This window comes from Pagrus major, chromosome 5 (assembly GCF_040436345.1).
Source record: "Pagrus major chromosome 5, Pma_NU_1.0".
Classification (NCBI taxonomy): Eukaryota; Metazoa; Chordata; class Actinopteri; order Spariformes; family Sparidae; genus Pagrus; species Pagrus major.
In genome coordinates this window covers 10,298,608-10,323,262 of record NC_133219.1, presented here as the reverse complement: position 1 = coordinate 10,323,262, position 24,655 = coordinate 10,298,608, and the positions used below count along the sequence as shown (strand labels likewise).

General features: G+C 41.9%; 4 protein-coding genes across 7 annotated transcripts in view; 2 read left to right on the top strand and 2 right to left on the bottom strand.

The window, feature by feature from the left end:
• Nucleotides 1-6,594: 6,594 nt before the first annotated feature.
• lysmd3 (LysM, putative peptidoglycan-binding, domain containing 3) lies at nt 6,595-11,983 on the top strand. Its single transcript, XM_073467124.1, has 3 exons — nt 6,595-6,704; nt 8,273-8,549; nt 10,370-11,983. Exons 2-3 carry the CDS (start codon nt 8,283-8,285, stop codon nt 10,922-10,924), a joined length of 822 nt encoding a protein of 273 aa, XP_073323225.1. The 5' UTR covers nt 6,595-6,704; nt 8,273-8,282; the 3' UTR covers nt 10,925-11,983.
• Nucleotides 11,984-12,075: 92 nt separating this feature from the next.
• polr3g (polymerase (RNA) III (DNA directed) polypeptide G) lies at nt 12,076-16,401 on the bottom strand. Of its 2 annotated transcripts, none has more exons than XM_073467126.1 (8): nt 16,149-16,401; nt 15,856-15,987; nt 13,562-13,691; nt 13,019-13,084; nt 12,866-12,925; nt 12,718-12,779; nt 12,379-12,501; nt 12,076-12,270 (listed from the first exon to the last, which is right to left on the bottom strand). In XM_073467126.1, exons 2-8 carry the CDS (start codon nt 15,964-15,966, stop codon nt 12,181-12,183), a joined length of 642 nt encoding a protein of 213 aa, XP_073323227.1. In that variant the 5' UTR covers nt 15,967-15,987; nt 16,149-16,401; the 3' UTR covers nt 12,076-12,180. The 2 variants fall into 2 exon arrangements, with proteins under 2 accessions (XP_073323227.1, XP_073323226.1); XM_073467125.1 differs by having other exon boundaries at nt 16,158-16,401.
• Nucleotides 16,402-16,611: 210 nt separating this feature from the next.
• mblac2 (metallo-beta-lactamase domain containing 2) lies at nt 16,612-21,193 on the top strand. The gene is made up of 3 exons (XM_073466780.1): nt 16,612-17,135; nt 18,581-18,795; nt 20,482-21,193. Exons 1-3 carry the CDS (start codon nt 16,694-16,696, stop codon nt 20,653-20,655), a joined length of 831 nt encoding a protein of 276 aa, XP_073322881.1. The 5' UTR covers nt 16,612-16,693; the 3' UTR covers nt 20,656-21,193.
• A 449-nt stretch (nt 21,194-21,642) lies between these two features.
• Nucleotides 21,643-24,655, bottom strand: part of rtkna (rhotekin a) — a 69,488-nt gene continuing 66,475 nt past the window's right edge. For all 3 annotated transcript variants that reach the window (XM_073467253.1, XM_073467255.1, XM_073467256.1), the window contains exon 11: nt 21,643-24,138. In XM_073467253.1, coding sequence (XP_073323354.1) covers nt 23,423-24,138 — 716 coding nt within the window. In that variant the 3' untranslated portion in view covers nt 21,643-23,422. The remainder of the gene's footprint in view (nt 24,139-24,655) is intronic.

Genomic DNA, 24,655 nt, shown 5'->3' with positions numbered 1-24,655 from the left:
ACCCCCACCTTCTTGTGGAATTCCTCTGCCGTGACCAACTACAGTACAATGAGGGAAGTGAGAGATAAACAGAGAAAGACAAGGGGCTGATGTAAGGGATGGGACAGATGGGGGGGTGGGATGATGGAAATGAGTGTGTGTGTGTGGATGAAATAATATGGGTTGTGCACACGCATCGAGCAATGGCGGATACATATGTTTGAAGAGTAATGGAGAGAAGTCGGGTTTCGCAAGATTGATCTAAGATTTGGTGACCCATCAGCAGGTTTATGTTTTTGGACATCCCAACCCTTCCTTTCTGAAGTTCACTAGTTTTCACTATGTCTCTCTCACACACACACAAAGATCCTAATGTGTGGATGCAAGGAATGAAGGGTGTAAGGATGGATAGGCATGATGTCCTTCCAGCCGAAGTGTGACCCACTCAACCTGACCTGTCTAAATTAGCACAGGAAGCAGGGGCCACCAAGGGATGTGTTCCACGTGGCTCCCCCAAAAACATCTAGGCGAGGGGTAGAACTCATGGGGATTTATGGCTGGACAGAGGGACCCATGTAGGGGTCTGTGGGTTTAAAGAATGAGATCAGTGAAGAGCAACCAAAGAGTGCGTTCATTTATCAAATAAGGTTATGGGAGCAGGTTTATCGCTTCAGGCTTAATAAGTCATTCAATGATCAAAAAAAAAGAAGAAAAAAAAAAAAGAATTCCTGCTTCAGACAGTCCTCGGGACTTAATTTAATTTGTACAGAGTCTAGCCAAGCTAATGTGAACCAGAGGCCAGAGGAAACAGCCTTCTTAAATGTTCTTTTGCTTTTCACTGTTTTGACATGTGAGAAAAGGATGTTGCTCTGTGCGCTTCCTGCACTGATTTTCCATGCAGTTTGCAAGTTGAAATGAAAAATAGCTGCTTTAGTTGGATTTAACTGGATTTAAACAAAGTGACCATACAACTTATCGGAAGTTGAATCAGTGTTTTACTGTTATTGATTCATTCATTTGTGGTGGAGTGTTTAGTTATCGATCATTGTTAGAACTAATAGAGGAACTGGTCATGCGTTACGCTCAGCACAGCAGGTAGGAGAGGCTCTGAGGCAGAGTGATCTGAGGCCACTGGTTTTACAAACATCAAGAGGTCAGGGTTCAAGTTTAATACTCGAATGGAGATGCTGGGGAGCTGTAGGAGGGCTCCCCGTCGCCTCTACAGGGCACAAGATATAACAATAAGTGTATGTATTTGAGTGCGATTATGAGAGTTGACAGCGAGGTCATGGCCGAGGGTTTGCTGCAGCGACCGTACTAGTATCCTCTCACCGGGAACAATATGTGGTTGGTCAGGCCCACTAAAGAGACCTCAGGATTGTTGGCCATCGCTGAGGGCCCACCATTTTCCTGTCCCTCTGCTCCAAGCACAACAACTACTAAAACATGACACTGTCTCCTGTGCGTAAGCATGAACTGTCAAATGATTTTTGAAAACAAAGTCCTAAAATCCCAGAGTGCCTTATAAGAGACTTATTTACGACTTGAATTTGTTCATTCACTAAATCTAAAATCAACTTCAGCAGGGTTGCCAGACATGTTGGCATCAGACCTGATGATGTGAGTCAAGTTAAACAACACAAAGACAAAAATGAACCACTATTATTCCTGTCTTAAAGAATAGTAGAAATAGAAATTACTAATAGAAATTAGTAAATGCAACATTAGCTACATCAGATCTTAGGACTTAAAACACATTATTTTCAATTCAATGAGAGTTGTATACACCATTCTGATGAAGACGCACATAGTCCTTTCATAAAAGTTTGTGGTCTGTATCCATGTGTCCACTCTACCTTGGACTTTGTTCCTTGTTTTTTTTTCCTGTCACAAAAGTGCCCCGCACTGAGAGCACCAGACAGGCTTTCAGCTCCATGTGAAGGGTTTGAGGCACGCTAAACTCCTTCCTTCATCAGTGGTATAGATCACTTTCCTTTAAATTGTGCTGTTGTTAGGCATTTTCCTGCATTTTGAATTTTCTTTTTTGACCTTATAGCACACTCCTTGTCCCTCCAAAGTCTCCTCATGGAATTGAGAGGCTTAATCATACTGTCTGCCCACAGTGGGGAGGCAGCGATCCACTTTTATTCCATTCTGATCCGATTCTGATACCTGAACTTGTGATACCTTGTGCCAATCCAATACCAGTGTTTCATTAATAAACTGTATGCTTCACTAAGTGGAAGTGACTGGGATCATTCTTTTAAGTGAAAGGCATCATCAGGCTTGATTTAAACATAACAAACTTTAGCCTTAGCCTAACTTTGTAAAACAAAGGGTAACAAATAAATACATAGATATAAAAAAAAGTACAGAAGAATACAACTGCATGAGAACAAAACCAAACTAGTGCAAACAAACTTGATAAATTAAACCACAGTTCACACAAGTACAATAAACAAATAACTCTGTAAATATAAACCTTTCAAAATAAACAGGAAAAAAAAATCTTTGGAAATGTTAATTATAATTATAATAAATGAGCACATAGATGTAAACATAAAATTTACTTGAATCACTTGCTGCCAAGATCAGCCCCATTGTCACAGACACCCGAGTCATCTATTTGGGTCAGTACTGGACAGATATCTGGTATCAGTCTCTGATCAGTGAATCCCTACACCACAGCAGTGCTTTGTTTCAGGAACTGGCCAAATATCACAAAATCAAGAAGCAACTAGAATGGCACTCAGCAGAGAGCATACCTCCACTAAGGCCCAACAGCCCTCTTTAATTCAATCAAGCCTAATCCAATATCAAATAAAATATTCACATCCACTAGATCCAGATTTTTTTTTATCAAGATCATTTTTTTCATCAACTTGTAATTCTGGGCCAAGAACCATTCTCCATTACGCATCCTGCTGACGAACCAGCCAACCAATAAATGGACACGGGTGAGAACATAACCTCCTTGGTGGAGGAAATGAACTAAAATGACACCAAACACTAAATGAGATAGCTTCAAACTAATGGCTGTTTCAAAATGGTTCTACCTAAGTCTCAGAAAACTATTGCAATATATAAAATGTAATCTAACAACCATGTGCAGCACAAAAAATCATTTAAATATGAAGAATTTTGCACCATATTATAATGTGTGTGGAAACCGCGCACATCACAGCTGTGCACTAGTGTATTGCTAAGAATCTACTACTCCAAAAAAATGTCTTGGGAATCTGATTTGATGTTAACACCTATGGTTCACACACTCAAAAAAGCATTCAGTGAACCCGGTCAGCTCCCAGCATCGTTAAAAAGAGGCAGGTTTATGATATACATGTCTTGCACCAAGGGATTATGAATTGTTCTACTGCATGGTACTTCTGAGGGAAAGGGAGAAGTGGGGAAGTAGGTGCAACATTTTATCTACCCGAGGTGTGGAAATGAAAACCAGACCATAACTAATAAGAGGTGCATAGTGGGTATCGGTCTGTTGGTTTTCTCTTGGAAAAATGTAAATCCAGAACACGCACTTAAGACAAGACAAGTAAAACATTTTGTGTTGTATAAATGACCATCGCTCTCCTCAGGTCTGAGTTTTTATGTGAATATAAAGAGCATATGGGAAGATACAGAAAACATCTAAGAAAACAATCAAATATCTCATCTTTCAGTTTAACTAGCACAGATATGTTCCGAGGTAATGGAACCGCTGTAGATCTACAGGATCACGCATACAGCTATCAAGCCATGCAAAGTTCCAATACAACTTAATGTCCTCTATTCAACAGATAAAGACATCCATTACAGCTCTTGCCCCCAGCAGTGATTCATAATGCATAGAGCAGATGAGGCGGGCGCAGCCTGTTGCAGGGTGGTACAGCGTATGTAGAGCTGTGCCTCCATCTACTATTTTCCTCCATGCCCACATGCTGGGAACGCAAGCCCCTCTCATCCCCAGCAAGCATCAATCTTATCCTGTCTGCAGTGTGCAACACTTGAGCACCTTTCATCAATGAACAGGCTCTGTTTATGGCACTGTCCCCTTTTGTAGTGTGCAGCCATTAGAAGGGTGAGACAGAAGGGGAGAGAGGCAGGCAGTAAAACAGTTTCCGCCCAGTGAATCACATTCAGACCCTCACACAGGCAACTGGGGGCTGACCCCTGCCAGGCGATGACATAAACACAGACAAACAAAGGACCATGAGCTCTAAAAGTGTGGATCTCAGAGGAGACAAATCCAGAAAAAAAAACCCCCCGTCAGACTGACCTGTGTGTCCGTGATGATGGAAATAGAGACTATAGGCTGGAGGAAATAAAAATGTGAAAATTTCATGCCAAGTTTTGTTGCCTCTTTGCAAACAAAGGGAGAGGACAAATTATTCCCTAACCCTTTAATACAAAGATACATTTCAGAAACAGTTAGCAGTGAAGGCTGGCGCTGAGGAAGAGCAGGTGTAAGTGCTGAATGGATACAGAGGCAGCTCCCTCCCTTCCTCCCCAGTGAGAAAAGGGATTTAACTCTGCTGAGGCACCACAGAGGAGGCAACAAAAGAGATTTGCGAAGGACGCAGCAAGATGACATCATGTCAAATCAATTACAGATAAGGTGGATTATTATCAATTATTCAAGCACTGAAAACCCCACCCCATCAACTGGTATAAACTATGGAGCCTGAACATCTGCGTAAAATACGCAAAGAGGCAGCAGCACAATGAGGCTGCAGGCACCACTCGTTGATTTAACAGTAACAGCACATGTGCGCAACTCAAAGTGTGCCAAGATTACTTATGGCCAGAGTAAGCCTATAGATTAGTCAACGGAGCCTTTATGAGAGGGTCTCCAGCTCACCATGTGTGGCAGTTCCCCCTGAATTGTTGTTTTATTTCAGTGTGAGAGAGAAAACCCACACAAAGCGCAGTAATCACACTGGAGATCCTGGATGTAACCATGGAAGCGTTTGTCTCCGTCCTCAATGGGCTGCTCGGCCATTCATTTACTGATTGCGCTGAATCAATATTTAGGCTTTTCAATTTTATTAGCTGCTCCGAGGGGGATTTTTGGCACAATGCGAAAAGAAATTAGCAGTGGCCAACCACTTTTAATCGTTTTCTTATAGTGTTATACAATATGTCTGCTTGAGCTGTCTGGCATAATTGATGAGGAGTATCGCTACTCATTTGTTTCCTTTATCCTCCGCGCTATTAATCTACCACTGGCAATAGCGCCTGGAGTCACCAATCATTACTGACTCACTTACTGAAAAATCAATCCAAGGCGTTTGCATTGTCCCGGAGACGATGTGAGCATGTGTCACAAAGCGATTTCTTCTCGCATCTTTCTGTGAAATCATCCAGCAAAGTTTGGCTTGGCTCACGATCACAAAAACCAACGGACACATCTACAAAAAGGGACATCAAATGAGTGATTCCAACTTACCTGACACCTTGCTTAGCCTCTCCGTCCAAGATGAATTAATATAATATATCTGATGCTGAGGATAACATCGATAAGCGCTCCCAAGGTCTTCAGCTCTTTCTCTTCTCAAACAGCAGCCAGTAACTGCATCATTTTTTGTGTTGTGCTGGGTTTTCTCTCGGCAGCTTTGGGTCCCCGGTAAACAACATGGGATGAAGCGCGTATGTCATCTAACGGGACTGGAGCCGGGAGATATAAGAGAAGATGGAGCGGTTCCCCCCGTCTGTTCAGGACCCTCTGCTCTCTCTACACACAGCTCCGGGCTCCTGTAGCCATGTGAGGGCTGCTGCAACTGTACACAAACACACACTCCAACACACACATATACACGACTCACGGCTCCGGCAGAAAGATTAGTCTGCAGCTCCTCTGGGACTCCGGCTCGTCCCCCGCTTGCTCCCTAATGAGACAAGATGTTTTAATCCCATTTGTCTCTCAAGGGTGCTGCTCGGTGTGGTGGTGGACAGCTCCACCCTGCGAGCTGAACAGGCACAGAGCTGTCCATAGAAGCTGTCCTCCCTGTATATAAACTTTTGTTTCCAATTTGTACATCCTCAAAAGTAACTTGAAATCTGACTTAACATTGTAACGAGCCGAAACACAAGCAGTTTTAGGCGAAATGTATTTTGCATCCTCAACGACCATGTTGTTCGCGGTTGATTTATAAATACGTATTATAACTCTAAATGTGTTATATGCTATTTTTAGGAGGAGTTGTGCAAACTTGCATTGATACAGTTAGACTTTAATACTATTTACTGCATATTTAAACGGTGTAAAGGGAATTTATTTAGCTAATTAAGCTAGCTAGTTGAGTTTTCTGTAGTTAACCTGTTTCGAATGGCTGGATAGCTAGCTTAACTGACAGGGTAGTTGGTTTACGTAAACATTAAGAAATTGGTTAATAAGTATATGAAAATTACAGTCTGAAAATTAAAATGGAATAAATTAAATGTAAAATCTCCGTAAATTACTTGAACTGTCCTAAACAGTAGAGGTCCAAGCAATTATTACCTTGTCCGTTGGCGCCATCTCGTGGTTAAAAGTGATTTCTTTGTTGGAGACGTCTGTGGCAACGTCATTACGTAATATTCTGTTGACGTGGCGTGAGCGGTAGCAATTCAACGGTAGCTAGCAGGTAGGTAACTAGCGTTGATCAAAGGCAAGGTGAGACCGAAGCTGCTCCGATGGAAGTATGGATGTCATTCAGATCAACTGACTGATCCTGTGTTCACCTTCTCAGGTAAGGGTAGCCGCTGACAACTTCATCCACATATATCACCCATCAGATTTGACCACTGCCCGATAGAAGTGTACTTACGTTACTAGCCACATAACATAGGTAGACGCTAGTTAGCACTAGCCTAGCCTGTGCAGAGGGTTCTTAGTTAGTGAACTGTGCGCTGTAACCTGAACGTTTATCGTTTCAAGACCAACCTGACAGTTTCATTGAAGTTATTTAATTGGCGGCTTAAACAGACGTGTTTACAGTGTCCACTGGACATCGACATCGACTGGATTTAGTGGGGTGGGGGACACTGAGGTGTAGCATTAGCTATGTTGCTTCATAACCATATTAATTGCTTAGTTAAGTAGTCACGTTTGCTATTTTATCCACAGTAAGTTTTTGCAAGCTTAGCTGGTTAATCACACGCCTGCGTACTTGACAAAAGATGATTGTTGGTGTGTTTATGGTTAAGGATTTAGATTGTTAGCTACTAGCCTAGCTAACATTACCTTACGTGGGTCAGGAATCTAGCATCTGGATTTAAGTAGTAACCAGCAGTCAAGTTTACTTTGCCTTGTTCAAAGGTGAAGATATCATAGGTTGTGACGGGGGAATAGATCGATAACATTATCTGACAAGATGCCACGTAGCTGGTGGTGTTCCCGTGGTCGCCATAGGAAAAGAAGCAGAAATGTTGCATAAACAGAGGACCTTGACATCAGAGGACTGATGTGCTGCCTGTAACGTCACTTATCATTTTGGAAGAGGCCCAGTCTTATCTAGCTATCTTTACTGTAACTTGCATGTTCAGGACTTCCAGAGATGTGGACTTTCGTTTCTTTATCAGCATGCTGAACAATGTGAGAATGCAATTTTGGGTGTAAGTGAAGTTCGCTGCTGCCAGCACCTGTTAATTGCAGCTTTTAGAGGAAGAAATGCATGTTTGGTTTCTATGGTGTCATTACGTATACATAGGCCATCTCACAGTCTTAATATCTGTACAGCTTAATTGATTGTATGTGGGAGATGATCTGAAACAGTGGTCACATTTGGGTTGACACTGATGATTGTAATGGTACATGCTAAGCCTAACCTCAACCCCAATGTAAACTTTCCCCCAGGCTGCTTTTCACGCCCTATCTGTCAGGTTACAGTAGCAAAAAGTTACTTGTGTGCCTTTCATGAACATATCATATTTGCAGGAAAGTCCATCCTTGCTTTAAAGAGATCATATTTTGCTAATTTTCAGGTTCATACTTTTATTTAGGGGTCCTAGTAGAATAGGTTTACATACTTTAATTTTCAAAAAACACGTTATTTTTCTCATATGCTTCAGCACCCCTTTACACACTGTGCCTTGAACGCTCCGTTTTAGCTACAGAGTGAGACATCTCTCCTCTGTTCGATCTTTGATGGGAGTTGCACATATGCATTACTTAACTGGCAGGATGTAGCCAATCAGACGCAGAGTAGGGCGGGTCATTACAAGCAAGGTAGTGTGATCGAAAATAATGCCACTACAGCTGGTAACCATGGCTGCGGGATTTGGTAATCAAATATATTTTTCTCTTTTCTCAACACAGTGAAGAAAAAATGTCCAGTAGAAACCAGCACTATGGGTTCCAGTCCGCCACCATGGTGCAGCCAGCCAATGGCGGTCACGCCTATCTGTTTGGAAACAATGGCTCTGAGAATGACCTGTCAGAGGAGGATGGCGAGAGCTATGAGTTGCGGCCACGTGGCAGAGAGAGGCTGCGAAGGAGCACCTCCAGGGAGAGGATGGAGGACATTATCTACCTGACCAGAGATATCCAGGAGGGTGACACCCTGAACAGCATCGCCCTGCAGTACCATTGCTCAGTACGTCTGTGCTCAGAACTGTGTGTCTGTCGCTCTGTTTGTCTTTCTCCACTTGGGAATACCAACTCTACACTCCTTCACTTCCATGTTGAAGTAGTTCTTATAATCTTATTTCTTTTCTTACATACACTTATGCACAAATGTAAAAATTGGCCATTATAAGCTTTATATTAAAGGTGCACTATGTAGTTTTGGGAAAGATATTAAGCCCAAAAAAGTAACATCTACAATAATACAGTAAATAAACTCAGAAATATTTATTTCATGAATAACTCTCCGTAACATAATAAATAAGCTGAGGGAAACAAGGTCCCCAGAACAGTGTTTGAAGTAAAACAGTAAAAAGTAAAAGAGTATGAAATTGTGTTGTACTTTGAGGACAATTTGTCTGTTTAGTTTATTAAGTCATGAAAATCAATCAGTGAATATTTGTCTTTTCTAATTAAAATTTCTTCCCCAAAACTACATACTGCACCTTTAATACATTTATAATAATGAATATGAATATCTAAACAATGTATAAACAATGATGTATAATCAATGTGTAGAGAGATGGAGCGTTATGAATATCTAAGCATCAGGCAGATGTTCTTAATAAAAAACATTGTGCACCATCTGCTCAGGCAGGCAGACAAAATTGGTGTCTAGCTGGGGAACATAGTGGAACATTCAGCAGCTAAAGAGCCAGATGTTTCCTTCAGGAGTTGGCAGAGACCAAAAAGCCAAAAGGATTAACATTTACCAAGTGACCACTTCAAATGAATGCTAATGTTGCTGTGTGACTGCTGGGGTGCAAACATATAACTAATTGCCAGCAAATTTACCATATCAACTTGAAAGGTAAAATGTTTCCAAAAATGTTAAAAACCCAGGGAAGTTTACTCAAAGTACTGGTGCATTTCATTAGGTCGCCATTGCTACTTTCACCTAAGGGAAGTCAGAGAATAAGACTTGTGTGTAAACATGTGTGACTGAGTCACGTCAGATAGAGTTTCATCAGCAATGGTGGTTGTGCAAAGTACGACTGCAGGATCATTTGTGGTTATTCGTGTCACTCGTGCAGTGTTTATCCACTGCAAACAGCCAGACAAATAGCTTCTATTACTATTAGCCAGCAACAGCACACAAGGAGTGCATGTCTGTTTCAATTCTCAGCAGATTACTGCTGCAGTCAGGCTGATAAACAGGAGCAAAGATAAATCCACATTTTAATCCCAAACGTAAAAAGTCATCTCTGAGCCCCCCTCCCGTCAGTAAACTGTTCCAGATCAGAGCAGAATCCAATGTGACTGTTTATTCCTCGGGTCTGGCTTAGCTCCCAACATTGTAGCCGGCTCATAGCAGTTGAGCGGCGCCTCCTCCCCGAAACAGTCTGCAGAGTTTTGTTTTGATAGGGAGCCCCCTAGCGGGCGTAATAACATATTGTACGTTCAAATCACACCTTTATACTGTTTAAAATGATTCAGCTTATGACTGATACAGTAGCAGACAACAGAAACACTTAGAAGATATCCAAGTTAGGAGCGCCATGGTAGCTCAGTTTGTAGAGCGTGCGCCCCATTGACACAGACTGTGTCCTCGCTGTGGCCCAGAGTTTGTATACGAAATGTCGCCCTTTTCTGCATGTCATCCCCCTCTCTCTCATCCCATTTCATGTCACAAGCTGTCCTGTCATTATTATTTCTCGTGTTGTTTATGTAGTGTGACAGTAGTTGGTATTTTGAACAAAAATCCTGACTTAGAATCCAGAATATTCAGATGAGAGTATATGTAAAATTGTCTGTAAACAGCATAGTAACTGTATCTTGTGTCTTTCCTAGGTGGCTGATATAAAGCGTGCCAACAACCTTTTGACAGAGCAGGACTTCTTCGCCCTGCGCTCAGTCAAGATTCCTGTGAGGCGCTTCAGCGTCCTCACTGAGACTCACACCACTGGACCTCTCAACTCTGCCTCCCCCTCAGGTGCTAGGCGCTTGCCCCAGATCGCTTCCATTACCTCCCTCCCCTCCGAGTCCTCCACAGACTCTTCTTCTTCCACCGACAGCGTGGAAGGATTCCTCATGGAGAAGGACAAGGACATTGAGCGGCTGGTGAAATCCACAGGTCCATCTCGGAGCACCCTGAACGAGGTTGTGTCCTCCTTGACACTGCAGCAACAGCAGCCACTGCTAGGAGAAGTCGAGTATAAACCAGCACAGAGGAAGGACCCTTACTACGGAGCAGACTGGGGCATGAGATGGTGGACGGCTGTGGCCATCATGCTGTTTGTTGGCATTGTCACGCCTGTGTTTTATCTGCTGTACTATGAGGTTCTTATGAAAGCTGACGTCAGCCATCATGGCAATTTGACCAAAGTTAATGGCCACAAGGATTGATTAATGGAGATCAGCAGGGAGCGGATGTGGACAAAGGACACGGTGGACATGGAGAGCTTGAGAAAACATAACAAGGGATTATAACTTCACAGATCTGTTGCTAACTCAGAGACCTAATAAAACTGGGTAGATGTTATCATTTTGAGTTGTTTTATAGATTTGATATATCAATGCAATCTATCAGACTGGGACAGTCACTTTATAGTGGGAACAGTTGTGTTTTTTATAGGGTTGAGAGACGCGAAATCAGGGTGTGGCCATAGTCATTCCTCCTGTCTGCCCATTTGCATATATATGCTGTACAACAAGGAGTATAAATGGGCAAATGGCATAGCAAGTGTTATGGTTCGCTAAACCTTTTTAAAATGATGGATACAGAGTTTTAATCATCAGTGTAGCCGATAAAATCGAGGTGATGTTTTTATCATATATGCTGCTCCATTTTCAGTAAGCTACACACAAACTCTAAAGATCTCTGGTCAACCGGTTTGTTTATTCAGCAATGGAGCACCGGCCACACCCTGAGAGAATAACTATGTCTATGGATGTGGTTTTACCAATTTTTACTCAGTTTGCTCCAACTGTATTTTTTGCCATGTTAGAAATAGTGTATTTTCCACTTCTCTTGCTGCCATTATGTTTGATATAGAATTAATTTATTTCAAGACTATTGAGAGTTAGCCTTTACTTACACTATCAGTATTGGGATTTGCCAGTTAAATTATGTTTCTGAATTTTCATGAAAGTTGCTTGAATATTTTTCTTTCCTTTAGCCTGCCTGGAGAGAAATGCTTTTTTTTTTTTTTTTTATTACAAAAATCCTCAAAGAGCATAGTGAGGACAATGGGGAAATGCACAGTATTCCCACAATGACTCATACATGTAATTATGTGAAATTTTAGACTTTGATATATAGCCCTTTTATTTTAATCACTGTGTTCAGTTGACACGTCATGAAAAAGCATTATGTGTTGTTGACAGTATGTGCCTTTCAAACTGTGGGAATGTGCTACAGGCTGCAAAATAAATACATCTATTTTGAATAAATTATTGCCAGTATGCACATAGTTTGGCATTTCTTATTTACATAAGTCCTTAAGGAAAGCTTTCCTCTCATGATCAAACAAAACAAACAACCATTATAAACAGTATTTCCAACATATCTCCCATTTTAAACCAATACAATCAATCACGTCATAATTGTAATCTTCAGCAGTTCACGCTTGCTTCAGTTTGCAGGATTGAGTCACACTGTCTCAGTATGTTGCTTCACCATCCATATTGTCATCACTGCCCGCACCAAAATCCTCGCCATTGTCAAAATAGCTCTCAATGTAGTCGTTGTCCTACAGAGAAACAAAGGAAACAGAAAAACATTAAATCTGCTTGTTACATATCTTTGCATTTAACAAATGTGGCAATTAAAAATGTCAGGTTATCTTTTGTTATCCAACCTCCTCAATGTCTTCTTCTTCATATTCTTCCTCTTCAATTTCTTCCCCATCCTCATTCCCTCTCTTCTTTTCAGTCTCATCATCTGACTTTTCAGGGTTCCCGTCATCTTTCTTTGCCAGTTCCTGGGATAATGAAAGAAAGATTGGATTAATTATGTGAAATGTTTGCAAGTTTAGAAAGACATCCATGGTTCTTGGTAAGGACATATACATCCTGAGCTTGTGCATACTGCATAAATTTGACGCCTTCATAAATGAGTGCATAAATTGGTCTCGAGTAAATTAAGAGTAAATGTAATGCTTAGTAGCTGAACACAGAACAAGTGAAGAAAAGCTTACATCTAATTTACTCAGCACGGCCTCTGCGTCTTTGCTTGATATCACAGTTTTCTTCTTTGTGCCTGTTGGATTTAAGCATTTGGTTTTTATTCATATAGCCACAGATGAACTCTTATTACATACATGATTGCTTTCATATTTCATATACCTGGTTTAACTCGAGTTTTTTTCTTTTGGGGCATTAATTCTTTTGGGAAGAGGTTCCAGTCTGAAATATCAGGAATAATATTTAATAATACTAATATTTATTTACTGCTTTTTTCTCAATTTGCTCTAGTCACATGCCCGTATGTGCAAGTACCTGGAGTCCATGCGTCATCCTCTATCTGTTTTTGCTTCAGGTATCTCTCCGTGTACTTCTCCACCTCTGTTTCATGTAAATGAGAGAAAGTTCTGCTTCAGTGCACTCTTAAACAAGTCCCAATTCACTCTCACATCTCATTTATCAGAACCAACACAAACCTCTGGGTGCTACTCCTGATCCCACAACGGTAAATCATAGTTTGAATAGTTTTGACTTTAAAGTCAGCAATCGTTGGTTCCATATATACAATTTTGTCTACTACCGCATATAGATATATTAAGCTCATTGCTGAATAAGGGAACTCAAAAGGCCCTATCAAGCCAGACCACAGAAATTATATTAAAACCCTCAGTTGAGGCAGCAGCTGTAACTCAATATTCTGCCATAAATCTGCTCTTCTTTCCTTTCCCCAGATATGATGACCCTTATTAAATGTTTTAGTTCCTAAGTGCTGCATTATCTTCCCTCACAGCAGCCAATTGTCTTGCCATAGGATTTCTATTAGACGTCAGGTCTCTAATGCACTACTCTCCTCCTCACCTGCTTTACTGGAGTTAGGCTTGATGTTGTGAGGTAGCCGTTGCATAGTTCCCCTCATCTCCTGTTTTAAGGCCAACATGTAGTCCTCATCCTCGCCTGCTTTCAGCGGCACAGGCTTAAAGTCCGTGTTCTGGAGGAGGATACATAGTGGAAGGGAGATGACAGCATTCGTGTAACAGGTTTGTTGCACTTATATTTGATCAACAACTATGGAGCACATGTGGCAGCATTTTGAAAAATATGTACATTTGTTGATTCAGCTCAAACTTTTTCTTGAATGGATTACATTTTAGTTTTAACTGTTATGAATACAAGTACACTGGTTGGTTACAGCAATATGTTTGGTGCAATTACAGTAAAATAGTGCTGAATTGCACAAAACTGATCCTACAGTTAAACTAACGGAGATGATTCATGGACAAGTAGAAAGGCACGTAATACCCATATTTCTGCCAAGGCCCAACAGTCACCTTTAATATAATCAAGCCTAATCCAATATCAAAAAAATAAAACATAAATATTCGCTAGATCTGGTTTTTTATTCGCATCTGTGTTCATTGTAATCACTCAAAAAGGTACCAGTCACCTAAATACACCTGATTTTTTTCCCCATCAAGAACCATGCATTACTCCCTGAGAAATGAACGAAAATGTCAATATGCCATAAACGCCCCCTATCTCACAATTCTCAAGAAAGTGAGAAAAATCTCCTGGACCCGTCCCTTTATCAGGATCCGTTCCAAAAGTGAAAGGGGTCTATTCTGGGTTGAGACCCATACTCCATCCAAGTTAGTGGAAATCTGTTCAATAGTATTCGTGCAGGCCTGCTGACAAACCAACCAACACATGGACACGGCCAAAAAAAATGAACCTAGTAATTAAAAAAACAGCCCAAGCTGGATTCCAACGTGCCAAGTAGTGGTGCACAGCCCTATTGGTATAAATAAGAAAAAGCTGCCACAAATTATTAGGTGATTCATGAATGATAAAGTTATTAAAATTGGTGTATCAGTTGTCAGGGTGACATATACAAACTACCAGTCTGGCACAAATGACAACAAATAAACAAATCTGTGGAAAGCCAAAAATATGACACAAAACTAACAGTAAGTCTTTGGGGTCCTTCAGCCCAAGTAAGTGGACACAGTTGTCATATACAGCAGGTAAAACTGGTAAGATCTTTGGAAAATATATACTAACTTAATCACAATGTCATGGTTCGTCTTTGGGCCTGTATGCAAAATAATCAAGCTGTCACGTGTAGTGTGCTGTGTGTGGTGTATTTGAATACCAGTGGTAGAAGTAACTAATTACAGCTACTCATATTACTGTAATTAAGTCAGTTTTGGGGGGACTTTTATTTTTTCAAGTCTGTAATTTTACTTGTACTTAAGTTTGCATTACACCATGTAATCTACTTAGTTACTTTTAAAATCATAATTGGGTTCAATTAGTACAATTTGTATTAATATCTTAGCCTTTCATCTGCATTTTTGTAGCCAATAAGGCTGTCTGATCACAAAAACACAAAACTCAGGCCCAGGTTTGGAGAGTTGACCATGACCACTGAGTGGAGTTGGGAGTAATTTTCTCTCCAAGATTTGGAGAAACAAGAAACCCCTTTGATTGAATGCCTGCTGTTGATAATCAACAGTTCAAAAGTAACTAATACTCTTGAGTAGTGTTTGAGAAGAATACTTTGTATTTTTACTTAAGTATTACTTTAATGCCAGTTGTTTTACTAGTGATTGAGTAATATTTCAGTAATGTAACTGTATTTTTACTTGAGTACTACTGTTTAATGCAAGAGGAGACATGCACAATGCACAGGAGGTATTAAGAAAGAGAAGTAATTTGGGGCCCAAAGTCATTTTTTGCCCTATGCCTCCCATACTTGCTGCATCATTCAGAAATAAACCACACACATCCTACAGCAGCTGAAAGTCTGTTAGAGGAGGATGCACTGGAAGAGATGTTTAATGGGACACTGCTTTTGACAGGTGCTCAACATGACCATGACAAATTATGCACCCAACTTGTATAACTATATTTATTAATGCAAATGCAAAATTGTTTTTCAAAAGATCATAGTAGAGCCTACAAAAATGCAGGTTTTACCCGTCTCTCTGACCTGTCAACAATTACTAGTACAGTTAGATGTTTCAAGTCCCCCCTCTCTGAAATATTGTGCCATGCATCACTATGAGGGCTTTTAGGTCAATCAAATGCACTGCAATGATGTGTCATCATTGGGTCTCTGCATCTATGTGTGTGAGTGTGTGCACGGTACTTACTGGAAACAGCGGGCTGGGCCCCACCCTGGCGTCTGGCATGCTGCCCCTGCCGATGCCCAGAGCCTCAATGTTGAAAGTGAAGGCAGCCACTCCGCGACCCTTGCCTGCCATGGCTCCAAGCCTCCTCTGTACCTGCAGCACAGAGTCCACATGTGTCCAGTCAACTTCACTGTCAAACACGTGTGCACACAACAAGTGAATGTAACACAGCTTCCATCGCCCTTTTGTCTGTCGTTGCCTAGTAGGCAGCGTTGAACCACAACAGAGACTCACAGACACACACAGTAACTTACAATACTCACTATGGGACTGTTAGGAAATTGCTCCTAATGTAAAAGTCTGTGTATTTCAGGGCTACTCATCGGCATTTAGCCTCTGCTAACTCTCCATGTTTACACTTTTCGAGTTTACTTGTCATTAACATTCAGCTACTCCATTTTATCTGTTGTTCGGCTCGTAAAATAACTCCTGAAGTCGCTAAAATTAAAGGAAAACCAAATGAGGTTCTATACAGTTTTGCTAACACCGGCTAGGAAACCTCCACTCACACTACACTCAGCAGTAAATGTGGCTTTAACGTCACCCCGCCCCTGCGTGACGTCGCAGAAGGCGTGCTCTATTTACAGCCAATGGTAGCGCGTCTTAGGTTGTCGTCACTCACCCGCTCGCCCAATGAGCACGCTCTCTTCCAACAAGGGTGTGTCGGCGGCCACCATCACATTAACCTCAATGAAAACATATCACCTTTAGCTAGAAGGCTAGTTACACCTCTCCGCCGCAAAATCACCCGACAGCACGACACCCGCAGCAGGCTACTTCGTCAAGCGCATGAACTGGGATGTCTGCAGCCGACTGGTACGCTCACAAATCGCTCGGAGACGGTATCTTCTGGATCCAGGAGCGATTCTACCAGTCAGACAACCGGGCCAACATCTGGCTGCTCCGCGGCTCACACCAGGACGTGGTGATAGACACCGGGCTGGGCTTGAGGAGCTTACCTGACTACATCGACTCCAAGGGGCTGCTCGGCAAAGATCCGCAGAGGAAGAACCCGCTGCTGGCCGTCGCCACCCACGCCCACTTCGACCATTCGGGCGGGCTGCATCAGTTCCAACAGGTGGGCGTCCACAGCGCCGAGGTCGATGCCTTGGCCAACGGAGACAACTTCGAGACGGTCACCTGGCTCAGCGACAGGGAGATAGTCGAGGCTCCCAGTCCGGGATGGAGAGCAAGGCACTACAAAGTGAAGGCTGTGCAGCCTACGCACATACTGCAAGAAGGTAGGCAGGAGTCTGCAGCCTCAGCTGATATGATTTATTGTGAGGGAGTGGATCTGTGATCAAACGCCAGGTCATAAGGTCTGAATGCATTTGCCAAGAGATAGGCATCGAGGTCGATACCATTAGACAATTTTAATGGGTGCGCCTGGACTCAGAACATCATGCTCTATACAGGATCCTTTCCATCCCCACAGGAGGATTTCACTGCACAAAGGAATTTTACAGAAGACCAAAAATGTCTTAGTAAATGAATGTGTACACACACACACACACACACACACACACACACACACACACACAGATGCATAACATGCACATGTAGAGGTATACAACATGTGCAGTGGAGACAGTGAACAGGTGAGAAGGTAGTGCTATCAAGGTTTTTCATCAGTGTCATGATGGATGGTGCACAAAGGATCTAACATCATGAGGTGCTGGCCAGTGCTTACACAGGTGTTAATGTCTTATTACACAAGAGTGCAGAGACAGGTCATTTGTCAAAGGCCCAACCTAAGCAAGCTGTATTGATAAAGAGGTCTGGAACACACTGATGAATTAACAGCCTTTAATTGTGCATGTGAATTTATCAGTGCGTTCCAGTCCTCTTTATTTCTGTGTAACTTTGCTGTCCTCAAGCTGAGAAGCACCTGATTCAGCCGCATTTTGCTGGAAAACGCTCCGAGAACTCTCTTTCTAATAAACTGTATTGATAGTTTGTGAGACAATATGTGACCAGAAGAAATCTGTGTTTTTATTGGCAGCGACTACGCTCATTCTTCATGTGTATTTGCAGAGCAGCTCTATTTTAAGCCGGCGTGCTGATGGCTTTGGATTCTGTTACTTCCAAGAAAGAAGATAGAAAGGGAGAATGCAGAGACGGGCCACACTTTTGGAAAGCATATCATAGAGTATTACTGACCTCACAACACTGCGCTGTTAGCAGATCAATCACTAATAGATGAAACTCACATTCTGCAGCTTTAGATTTTCATTTATGTCATGATAGTTGCTGCACAGCGCTCATATCACAAAGGATGCTGCATCTGGCATGAGCAGGTTTGTTTATGTTGGTGCTTTACCTTTAGCGTCTTTAGTATTCAGAGGTAATTTCTGCACCGTCGGCCAATACACTGACTTGCTGTGTCAGAGCCGCTGCTGCAGTGCAGATGGAATATCTCATTGCTCGGTGTGTCAGTTTCACTACTGTCACACTGTGCCTCTCAGAGCGGATCTGGACTAAATCAATTACATGCAGAATGTCCTAAACTCTGTGCATCACACTGATAAGAGGTGACATGTGGAAAACAGAAATATAACCCAGGCTTGATTCCAGCCAGTCAAACTATGCGGAACATAGGATTTGTTCTGGATGTAAGCCTGGGAATAGGATGCACTTGAAGTTATAAGTTATATTGTGTCTGTATCTCTCCCTCTTTACTCTCTAGGTGATGTCATCAACCTAGGCGACAGACAGCTGACGGTCCTCCACATGCCCGGTCACTCCCGGGGCAGCATCTGCCTCCACGACCACGACAATAAGTTGCTTTTCAGCGGAGATGTTGTGTACGACGGCTCCATGATTGACTGGCTGCCTTACAGCCGCGTCAGTGACTACGTCAGCAGTTGTGAGCGCCTGGTGGGGCTGGTGGACAGCGAACAGGTAACACTGAAACACACCAGGTCAACAACCTAACCATTTCAGCCCATAGTTCCACTATCTCAGGTCAAATTACTTGAGTTTTGATGCGCAAGCAGTCCAATCCCATAGTCTAAAAAATACTAAATTTATCCTGAAGATGTCATGAAGAAATGTCTGTTATATGTAGCTGCTGAGCTGACAATTATTCACCATCTTCAGTGACAATGAGATTCACAGTTTACAAACGTTTTTCTAGAAAATCTACGTTAATACCAAATAACTATTCCATGTAAATCAAGATTTACTGAATTTATTTTTAAGCTGTATGTAATAGTCATCCTTATCAATCACTCATCAATCATCAATATAAAACTACTCACACTAGCAAAGGCAATATTGCATGTAAAAATAATTAAAAGCAGATATAGTCAAACCACAAACCTTATTATAAAAAATTAACACTTATCTTAATTGGCTTCCATAAAAAACATATGCAGTATCCAATCAAGTTACAGCAAACATTATTGTAGTATTGTATTTTATTGTATTGTATTGTTTGCCTTTGTGTATTGAACCTAACAGGGCGTATTGAACGGTTCGATAAAATATTGAATATTGTTGCATCCCTATTATCTACTCACTCTCATGCAGTTGGAAAGTTAAATGAAATTTTCTAGTTAACAAAACACTTCTGGAGCTTCAGAACAAAACAGTGTTGCAACAAACAATTGAAGTTGATGGGGACTTGTTATAAAATGTAAAAATCAAATGACAAAACAAAACATAAAATGGCTCCATACAGGTACTCTGCCTAAGTCTCTGGAAGCCCCGAGATCCCAAACTGATTTTGTAAGACATTATTTACACCCTTGATGAGCTCGGGCGAGGTTGTACACCCACTTCAGACGGGGTGTGCGCAACACTTTTAGCTTAGCAGCTGAAGTTTTCAACTTTAGAAAGGGTATAAATAAAGACTTTTTCAAATCAATTTGGGAACTCAGGGCTTCCAGAGACTTGGATAACACAGGATGAGCTGTATGGAGCCATTTTATGTTGTTTTTTTATGTTTTTAAAACAAGTCCCCATCTACTTCAGTCGTTTAGGAGAATGCTTACCCGCTGCTTTTCTTTTGAAGACATGTTTTACAGACTACGAAACTTCACCTGACTTTACATTAGCATGGGTGACGGTGAGATGATCATGACTGAATTAAAATTTTTGGGTGAACTTATCCTTTAAGGTTCAGTGGGCCACAATTAGGGCTGCACAATTAATTGGAATATTATTAAAACAGTCAAAGAATGTGGTGAAGTAAAAAAGCTAAATTGCAAGAGCTACAATTTTTTGATGGAAGCAAAATGTGTGACAAGACAGCCTTATAATGAAGTACTGTGGTGCTGCAGAGGCGCCCAGGCCTACAACAGATGTAACTGAATAATGTAATGTAATGTAATTTGAATGTGGTACAAACTCCAATAAATGTCACATCATCATGATTTTTCTTTGTTTCAGTCAAAATGAAAATTGTGATGGACACATTATTCCTAAATAATTTCTTAATCAGAATATCTGTCAAAATAATCAGAATAGGATTTTTGTTTTTACCACATCCCACAGCCCCAGCCACAACTGATGATTTAGGAGTTCATTTAGCATTTACTGTACATCATTTTAAAGTGTTTAACCACTGGCAAATTCATTGAACAGGTTGACCAAGTCCTCCCAGGACACTACAACACCTTCGGTGCCAAGCGGCTCCACCGGATTGCATCCACGTACATCAGCCGAGCTGGAACGTGCCCTGCAAAGTTCTCCACATTTGCCTGGAGAACTTTGGCTGGGGTGGCGCTGCGGGCATGTAATCCACGGAGTGCCTGCTAATGAGAGGGGATCATGGAGCTGGAGGAAGCACAAGTGCACAAAGATAAGTGTTTAAATATGAACGGACATGAAAGAGGGTCATTTATCTCCAACTTGATGTAACATTGTTCATTTACTCATGTAATCCAACAGAAATCATATAATTGCCAAACTTTGTGTACAATGCACCTATTGGGTTACATAAGTCAATAATCCTTATAATATGAAGCATATAATATAAAGTATTTATTAATGTGATATGTATCTGTTGGGTTGAATATGATTATATGTATTTTTTTTTATACTTTAAGCAGTTGTGAAGTTATAATAGCACAACAATGGTACAACTCTGCACTGCAGACAGAAAGCAGGGAGCTTCAGGCTCCAATCCGAGGCATTTGAAACAGAGTCAATATGGCCATAGTATTTCTCTATGCATTTTACAATGCTCAGTGAAGACTCAGTGTCGACTACCTCCTATGTTTGTAACAGTGCTTTGTAATATTGACGAATCTAAGGCTTTGCTATCAAACATTGACAATAAAGCATCTGTTCTGCCTGCCTTTCTTGATGCTTTCACTAGACAGACAACTGCAGCTTCTATATGGAATTTCATCTTCACATAAGATGGGCTCTCTTGTGGGATTTGTTGCTGGAGGGTGGAAGAGCAGACGAACAGAATTGGATAGAATATGATCCATCATATGCTCAAAGTGCAGAGTACTTGATCTGACAGAAAACTCTCCCACTGCAGGATAAAAGGGAACATGGTGGAGAAGAAAGAGAGAATGTTTCCCTGAAACCTCCATTTGTCGTCTACCACGGAAACAAATTGGGGTGTTTTACCTGTTAAAAGTCACATATTCTGCGCTGAAGGAATCTATTCATATATCTATATATCTACCAAAATGTAAGAAACACAGGATTGATGGTTTCAAACTAATAGGTCTTACCACTGAAATGGAAATCAAAAGCTTGTATCTCATGTTGACAAAAACGAGTCAGCTGTGAATTGATAAAACATTTATTATAATTAATGTTATATTATTTGAACATGAGATTTCCACATTTCTCATTTTATATTTGCCCCCTAGGACGGCGTACATGCAGAACACAAAGCCTGCTAACACGGGAAACTCTTGCAAGGTTATAACATTCAATGTTATCTATTCGTAACAGTTAAAGATCTGCACATCATCTGTTAACATTATGATAATAATCAGGTATCAATATAGCTGCATTTATAACAAAATCAATAATGTAACAAAAGACAAAGAGAGGAGGTTTATTTGTTAACTTATATAAAAATTAATTTACAGTAACAAATGCTTGTTTTTTCAAACATCTGACAGTTTTAATTCTTAGTAGAAATGTTTGCCCGAGTTCTGAGCCCCAAGAGTGAAACTGTTACCAAAGTAAAATCCACAGTAAACGACAGACAGAGAAGAAGAGGCTTTACTGCACAGACGGATTGTTTTCAGATGGATGCCTTCAGTCAGATGTTTCTGCTGTTAAGAGCTGTCTAAATGACAATAACTTACACAGTTATTTAAAAAAAAAAGAACAGGCAGCAGTGTAAACGATTTTATTATTTTTCTTACTACCATGACCTAATGGTTGGGGGGTTAGAAAGTATATAAAGTCGCCTAGAATGCAGCCACCGTAAAATAATAAAATGTTTCTGTGTTGCATAAATATTTGATTGGTGGACGTTTCACATTTTATTGGAAGTCAGGAGCCACTAAACTGCAGTGAGGCAATGTAGGAGGATCTTAAGTATGGCTTGGGTGTTCAATAATACTTTAACTTTGGTTAATTTCAGTTTATTCTAGGGTTTTGTTCTATGTATGTATGGATCCATTCTACATTTCTGAAGACATCCTGTCAATAGCGTGCAGATAAATGTGTAAAAATTAAGACCAGAGCACAGATTTTTACCCTGAAGAGATCACAGTAATTACCAGTACAGTAAGTATGAGCACTTGCATAAAGTTAAGCTTTCACCAGATTCATTGTTGAGATGATCTCAAGTAGTTCAACACTTTAACTGAAAGTCAGATCATGCAATAAACAAAATGGTGCATAGTAATTTCAGGAGAACCACAAAGATCATCCGCTGAATGATTAATTAGATACGTACACCGAAGTAGATCACAGTACAGGCAACAGACACCGACCCGTCCCTCCACACGTAACAGTTTATAACATCTGAGAACTCTTGATTATACCTTATGTTCATTTTGCATGTTCATCCCGCCACATGCTCACTGGCTTTCATAGCATAAACACCGCAAACCTTTATTTATAAAATATAGACAGGAAACATCCAGTCAAAAATACTGCTAGTGCATTAGTAGAGATGACCTTGAAATAAAAAGTTTGAGTCGCCAGGATGGTTGATGCAGAGAACAAAACCTTTTCTAATTCCAGGATTAGAGTCCGAGGACAGACAGTAGGCTTAGTGTGATGTGTGTATCGGAGCAAGTCTTTAGCTCTTTAGCATCACTTTCTCCAAAGCAGCAAGACCATGGTTTCTCAAAGCAAGCAGAGTACCTCCCATTTAATTTGTGCAGTGATTGTCACCTGTCTTTTGTGTTAGAAGACATTCCAGTTTGCCCCAGGAGGCTCTTCCATGATCCATCCTCCACCAGGAGGCAGGCTAGAGGCAGCTTATCCTCCTCAGGGCTGTGCATGTGGCCTAGCAGATTGCCTGAGGTTGGTTCACATATGTTAAGCCAGTTAAATCGTGGTTTAACGAGCACTGCAGCCTTTAGGCCAGCGTAACAGTTCACACCTGACTTTGAAGCCAGTTGCGAGGATCAAGTCTGGCCCTGAGGTTCCTGAGGCTGCGTCGAGCCGGGGAGGGCCTCGAGAACGGAGCTCCCTCAGATGATTCGGGGCTGTGGCTGCCCTCGCTGTTGCTGGAGCTGTTGCTGGAGGTGGAGCTGGAGCAGGAAAGCGTGGTCTGTGTGCTGCGCTGTGACCGAGGTGAACGGGAGGAGATGGGGAGTGGGGCGAGCAGCGAGGAGGGAGGAGGCTGGCAGGGGCACTGGAAGGTCCCTCCGCCTCCATACCCCCTCCCTCGGAGGGTGCTGAGCTTAGCATCCAGCGACAGAGTGCGTGGCCTCAGACGGGAGGGGGAGGACGACAAGAGAGAGAAGTTTGAGGAAGGCTCGGGCCAGCCATGGCGTTGAGAGCAGGGGCTGGTGCTGCAGTGGCTGTCGCTGTCAGAAGTCAGGCTTGCATCTGAGGACAGCAGACCCAACTGCGGGCAGCGGTGAGGGCTCACAGGGCTCCGGGGCAGTCGAGGAGGGGTGCAGGGGCTGTGGCCTGAGAGGCGAGAGGTACAGGGACGGGGGCGGCCAGCGCTTTTGGGGTTGCTCTCGTCAAACACAGACATCCAGGTGGGGGAGGTGCCCAGCTGGCTGCGGAGCTCCAGCTCCTGCATCCTCCGAGCCAGGATGTCTGACACGGTGCTGCTGAGGTCATCGGATGATTCAATAACTGCAGGAGAGAGGCAGCAAAACTCATCATTATACTGCTGGAGACTGGGCTTAAACTTGTTATTCAAAAGATTATTACCTGACAGATTTGAATAATTTGGATTCAATCTGACATTTGAGTTAAAAAAATAAAACAAAACAAAACAAAAAACAAACAATTTTAAGACTGAGCGATCCAAAGAGATCCTGTCCTGTAATGTTTTGCAGAATCTACTCACTATCAGCCAGAGGAGGCTGATTCTGGATCTGCAGTAAATCCTGAACATTCACCACAACATAACTCATATGGAGCCCTACTCCTGTTACTTCACCTGTCGTTGTAATAGGACGAGAGCAGAGCACGAATCTCAGCAGACACAGCGTTATCCTGCAGCAGAAGACCCTCACAGGAGGGTGTGGCAAGAGGGGCTGCCAGGAGGGGTTAGGAAAACCGAGGAGGAGGTTGGGGAGAGAGGAAGGGTAGAGTGGATAGGAGGTGTGCAACAGGTGGAGTTCAGTTTTGTGTTTTTGATGGCCAT